The sequence below is a fragment of the Capsicum annuum genome, chromosome 2 (assembly GCF_002878395.1).
Source record: "Capsicum annuum cultivar UCD-10X-F1 chromosome 2, UCD10Xv1.1, whole genome shotgun sequence".
Classification (NCBI taxonomy): Eukaryota; Viridiplantae; Streptophyta; class Magnoliopsida; order Solanales; family Solanaceae; genus Capsicum; species Capsicum annuum.
In genome coordinates this window covers 153,600,880-153,606,946 of record NC_061112.1, presented here as the reverse complement: position 1 = coordinate 153,606,946, position 6,067 = coordinate 153,600,880, and the positions used below count along the sequence as shown (strand labels likewise).

At 38.6% G+C, this 6,067-nt stretch overlaps 2 protein-coding genes across 2 annotated transcripts; one reads left to right on the top strand and one right to left on the bottom strand.

Annotated features, from left to right (window-relative positions):
- LOC107860772 (peroxidase 55) lies at positions 1–2,237 on the top strand. The gene is made up of 3 exons (XM_016706246.2): positions 1–449; positions 956–1,147; positions 1,246–2,237. Exons 1-3 carry the CDS (start codon positions 240–242, stop codon positions 1,819–1,821), a joined length of 978 nt encoding a protein of 325 aa, XP_016561732.2. The 5' UTR covers positions 1–239; the 3' UTR covers positions 1,822–2,237.
- Positions 2,238–2,367: 130 nt separating this feature from the next.
- LOC107860770 (protein NUCLEAR FUSION DEFECTIVE 4) lies at positions 2,368–5,819 on the bottom strand. The gene is made up of 3 exons (XM_016706244.2): positions 5,039–5,819; positions 3,258–4,186; positions 2,368–3,149 (listed from the first exon to the last, which is right to left on the bottom strand). Exons 1-3 carry the CDS (start codon positions 5,372–5,374, stop codon positions 2,642–2,644), a joined length of 1,773 nt encoding a protein of 590 aa, XP_016561730.2. The 5' UTR covers positions 5,375–5,819; the 3' UTR covers positions 2,368–2,641.
- Positions 5,820–6,067: the final 248 nt, after the last annotated feature.

The following is a 6,067-nucleotide window of genomic DNA, read 5'->3' as shown; positions in this document are numbered from 1 at the left end:
TCCTTCATCCAGCTAGGACAACTATAATGTCAACCTCTGGGAGTTGGAACAAGTATAACGACGACCTGTTACAAATCAGTGATGCAAGAATCAGCCTTCATCTACCTTTCTCATTCCTTTTCTGCTACTAGTATATATGTATGTGTTTGTTCTGCTACTACAAGTCACTCGATAGTAGAGGGAGAAAAGTAGAAGAGAGAAGAAGAAAAAGATCATTTTTTTCATCAAAGAAGTGAGAAATGGAGAGACTGAGGAGCTTGTATGTGTTGATCTTGGCAATCATAGTGATTCTCGGCAGAGCTGAAGGGCAACTAGAAGAGAACTTCTACAGTTCTACCTGTCCTAATGTGGAGTTTATAGTTCAACAGGCTGTGGCTACAAAGTTCAGCCAGACTTTTGTCACTATTCCAGCTACTTTGCGTCTCTTTCTCCATGATTGTTTTGTTGAGGTAACATCCTAATCTTCTGCTACAATTTGTTTAGTGTGTTTTTCATGCACAATAATTTTACTCTAGAATCAAGCTATAAGCATGTCTCCATTCTCATGTTGCCGTGGCCCATGCATGTTAGTTCTTTGAATTATGGCAAAAGTTTTAGAACTTGCAAACATAAAGGTTTTGTAACATACAAGAGACAAGAGACTTATCACTTATTCTATACTTTGAATAGCTCCTACCACCAATATCCAATGTCCTGTTTCCGTGTGCAGCAAAAATTGACAATCCTCGTCTTCACAAAATTGTTCATTTCTCATCTTTGGATGATGGTATCACTTATCAGCTCATTAAGGTGGTTTTAGCTTTCAGGGAAAGTAGATTGGGATGTTTGCAAATTTTGTAGTAATAGAATATAATCATGAGAAACTTATTTCAGTATGCTAGCGGTCTTCACAAATCCACTAGAGTTTCAAGTGGTCAATGTTACCAAGATTTATCTATTTTGCACATTTCCTCAGGGATGTGACGCCTCCGTTATGATAGATTCACCAGATGGAGACGCAGAAAAGGATGCCGAGGATAACCTTTCTCTTGCAGGTGATGGCTTTGACACTGTGATAAAGGCAAAAGAAGCAGTAGAGGCTCAGTGCCCGGGAGTAGTATCATGTGCAGATATCTTAGCAATTGCCACCAGAGACGTTGTAGTGCTGGTAATCGAGGACCCAGAAACCATCCCCGTCTATACCCCCTTGTTTTTGCTTTGATATTTTTCTTTCTCGTTATTTACCGTAAGTATGTAAACATTCAGGCAGGAGGCCCTTCATACAATGTAGAATTGGGACGTCGTGATGGGCTCATCTCCAAGGCATCTCGGGTGGCTGGAAATTTGCCAGAACCTGAATTCAATCTCAAACAACTGAACACTATGTTTGCCAGCCACAATCTTAGCCAGTTTGACATGATAGCTCTTTCAGGGGCTCACACACTTGGCTTCTCTCACTGTAACCGTTTTTCAGACCGTCTCTACTCATTTAGCCCATCCAACCCTGTTGACCCTTCTTTGGATCCAGATTATGCTAAACAACTTATGGAAATGTGCCCTCAAGATGTAGATCCTTCCGCTATTGTAGACATGGACCCTGTGACTCCACAAACCTTTGACAACGAGTATTACAAGAATCTGGTTGGGGGAAAGGGTTTGTTCACCTCAGATCAGGTGCTCTTCACTGATGAATCGTCTCAAGGTACTGTTAATGACTTCGCTACTAACGGTTTCGACTTTAATGGAGCTTTTGTCTCTGCAATGAGAAAACTCGGAAGGGTTGGTGTTAAAACTGGTGACGAAGGTGAAATAAGACTGGACTGCACCATGTTCAACTCATAAGACCCAAGGCCTTCAACAGAAGGAAAAAAGATGCTTGTCTGTAAATCCATGTTGGAAGTCCGAAGAGTGAAAATAATTTCTTTTTCTTTTTCTTTTTTTTTTTTGAAATATTTGATGTAATTGGCTGAACAAATCATCCATGTTAGGAAGTCCCTAGAGTGGAAATAATTTGCCTTTTTTTGGCAATATTTGATGTGATTGGCTAAATAAATCGTGTGTATAAGGTCCAAAAGATTGGATTTCTTTTGAATTTTGCAAGCATTCTTATATTGGAAACTTACATGAATCCGATCTCCGAGTTACTGAATTCAGTCTCGACTTTTTCATGGTTGCAGCTGGTGCAATAATTTGCATCATCAACAAGCATGAACTTATGTTGATCTTATGCATGTTAATTTACATGTGTTTTCTGGTAATTGTATTTAGGTAGATCCCATCTCATATCATAGATATCACGATTTATGATCTTCTTCTGAATATGGCAAGTGGTCAATGTCATTGGACCAAGCTAGAAACTCTGCATTGTGCAGTGTAAGACTTTTACCATGAAAAGAAAACAGAATGAAAGAGCTCAATCAATAAATGAAATGTTTTACAACCAAAATGTAGCATAATTCAAGTTTGAATGACCATGCAAATATACACCAAATCAACATTTTCAATACAAACATTTATCTCATATTAATAGGAACAGCTTCTAACAGCAAAAAAGAAAGGCAGTTTCACCATCTTAATGAAATGCTCTTGGATCCATAAGCTAGTTGAGAGTATCTGCGCAAATTACTCAAATTTCTATCCATGCTTTCACTTGAAGGATGAATTATGTACGAGATTTTCCATAAAGACTAGTGTATACAGTCTTTGTTCGGTACACCAGAATCATGCTTAGAATAGAAGCAACAATGCAGAGACCACAAAGTATTAAGGAAGTCCAGAAGAAGCATATGGCACCTTCACACTTCAAAGGTTCATCCACAGCTAGAAAACTTGACAAAAAAGATGCCCCATTCCATTGGCCAGGATGACGTTCATGAGCCTGCTTTTCAGCTTCACTGTCGTATATACTACTAGCAATGACACCTGAGAACACTAATGAACCAGCTGGGTTTGCAATAGTGAGGAAATTGTACAAAGCCCCAAAATTCTTTAAGCCAAACAATTCGGATGCAGCAGCTGGCACAATCGCCCAATGAGCCCCATAACCGAGCCCTACCAGAAGAGTACCAATGTACATAGCACCTGGCCAACCCATGGCAAAGAAGAAGTGACCAAAAGCCATTACAACTTGGGCAATAGCCATGGATGCATGTCTTGGGTAGGCATAATCCCTGTATGTCAATAGGAGAAGCATGCATTAAAAAAATTATTCATTGGAGCGAAGGATATTGTAAAGTTCAGTTAATATTGTCAACATGAAAGAAGTGAATGTTACGTACTTCACAATTATTTCAGAAAAGTATCCACCCCCAACACGACCGAGGAAGTTCCAAATGCTGATCATGGAAACAAATACATGTGTGTTATCATATCCTAATGATTGGCTCATCTGACCCAAGTTATCAATCACAGTTAAACCAGATCCAGAACCCAAAAGAAGTGAGAAAAATATAAGCCAAAAGTCTGCCTTTATCAAAGCCTGCATTAGGGTGAAGTCCTCCCCTCTATGGGGGGACCGTCTTCTTTTGACCCTCACTGCTCCTTCAGCAGCCGCTTGGGCTAGTTTTGTTTGCAGTTGGGCAATTCTTTTTTGCCTTTCTAAAGCTGGAAGCGAGTCTACTTCCTTAGGCTTCTCATCTTCAACCTCACTAAATATAATTTCCTGATCATGTCCAGATAATCCAGGATCTTGTTTTTGTGACTCCGATAAAAGAGCCTCTTCTGATGGTACTCTAGTTTCTTGAGAGAAAGTCAATGAGATGGGAATCACCACAGGAATAATCAATAGAACGAACAAAATCCCTGTGAAGATTGTAGTGACGGTGTGGCTAACATCAATGAGGTCTTGAACAAGCATGACGCCCATCAGGTAAGAAGCCAAAATGAGGCAAATGCTGTAAATTAATGAAAAACTGAATCCATCGGAAGGTCTGACTTGTCTGTGGCCACCAACAGGCCTGATTATGAACATGAGAGCAATACCAACCATCGCAGGTCCCACAGCAATCATAAATATAAGCGAGGCATGATCTGGGGAATGGATTAGCGCATATATCTGAGTCATAATTGCACCACCCAACCCGGCAAATCCCTTAAGTATTCCCACCACAGGGCCGCGGCTTTTAGGGAAATTTTGCACACCTGAGACAAGTGCAGCTGTATTATAGTAGGTTTCTCCATTTGTTCCTATAAATATCAGAACGCACATCTGCAGAGAAATAGTTGAAATAAGTCAATACTTAGACAAAACTAGAAATACACACCAAGGTAATGATCCAGAAAACACAAGCAAGTGACGTAAATATGCCATGGATAAGGCCCAAACCATCATGGCGATCAGTAAATAATCGATTTTAATCCATCCAAGAAAAATAGCGAATAACATCTTCGAGTAATTGACCAGACATACTGTGAGAACGGAATTCAGCTCCGCAATAGAAACAAGCATTGTTCTTGCTCAGGAAAACTAGGAAAATGGTACAAAATGGGCATAAGTTCAATTTTGCCTCCATTCAATCATTCAAAGACATACGAACTCTTTGCCTTCTCTAATTACACCCCAAGAGGAGATGATATACGATCAGGTTACAAGCTGACAAACTCATGAAGAAAAGGCAAGTTAACGGTTATTTGGTTCACAAGTAAATACATTGATCTTCAGCCTTAATGCAGAGTGGAAACTCCATTGATACGTTAAGCTCATGTAGTGCAACAGTTTCTTTGTGGCTACATGAGTTCAATGCTTTCTTTTCTAGAAAGGCATGAAAATTCAGAAAAAGCAAAATCGAATACATAATTGTAAATTGATGATTGTAACCAGTACATTGAGCCAATTGCAAAATCCAGAAGGCACGACCACAATCAAATATCTTAAACTTTTGATACTCAAAAAGCAAATTTGTAATTCAAAAGACAGAAATGAGATATCAAGAGGCGTATAAACTTCTGATATCAGCAACAATAAATCAATAACGTGATCCAATATCAAATCTGAGGATTTTTGCAAAGAAAGAAACTTGAAATGAACAAGAAAGAAATTGGATATGAGATGGATACTCACAACCCATAAAGGAAGAGTAGGAGATCGACCGGTAACGATGAGCCAAACCCAGCCATAACCAATAAAGTTCTGAATAGCACCAACAAGAACAGCAGCCCATAACGGCAAGATTTCAGACAAAGTGCCAGCCAGAAATCCAACACTATCCCCCAAATCCTTAGCAACACCCAATCTGGCAACTTGCCTCTGATTATAATTCAAAGAACTCTTAATAATAGGAGAAATGCTGCCGAATAAATAACCAATGCCAGCAAAACTCTGAATCCACATTGCAGCTACGAAGACAAGCCATCTGTTATTGAGGAATAAACCAAATCTCTCTTTCAAACGAACCATTGTAAAGATGATCAAATGCCTTCACACAATTCAAATTATCTCTGAAACTTTATTGGACAAGTCAAAGAACCTGTTTGTTTTCACCTTTCTTCCTTAATAATGATTAACAAACACAGAGGTCGGAGATTAAAATATGTTTTGTGATCCAATGATGTTGTGTTTTGGGTGGTGATATAAATAAAACCAAAAAGACCAAGTTGATCGAAAAGAGAAGTGCAGCCTATTAAAATAATGCGAAAAATAGCACGGCAGATAATATTGAAACGTCACTCATTTTTAACATTATTTCGATCCCATATATGCCCTTTCAAATATAAATAAGCTGCTTTCTGTTCACTGTGTCAGTGCATTTGTTGGATAGGAAACAAAACAGAGAGCCATAGCACTATTTGCATTCCCAACACTAGTTGTGACGGCGCGGTGGATTTGTCATTTGTGTGTTACAAATGTCTGCCTCACCGAGAGGTATACATAATCGTTAAACTAAATAAAATAATTCAACTTCGAGTTACTGCTTCTCTGTTTGTTCTCACTTCTTTATCATAATTGAATTTTTTTATGTTATGATTAAATTTTTCTTTAGGAAAAGAAAATCTTAATTCGGCTAATCTTTATTCTCATAGAAAAAGGTGATGAAGTTTATAAATAGAGACTCTTTTCTTCCTTCTAGTTAAGTAGAATCTATAATATAGT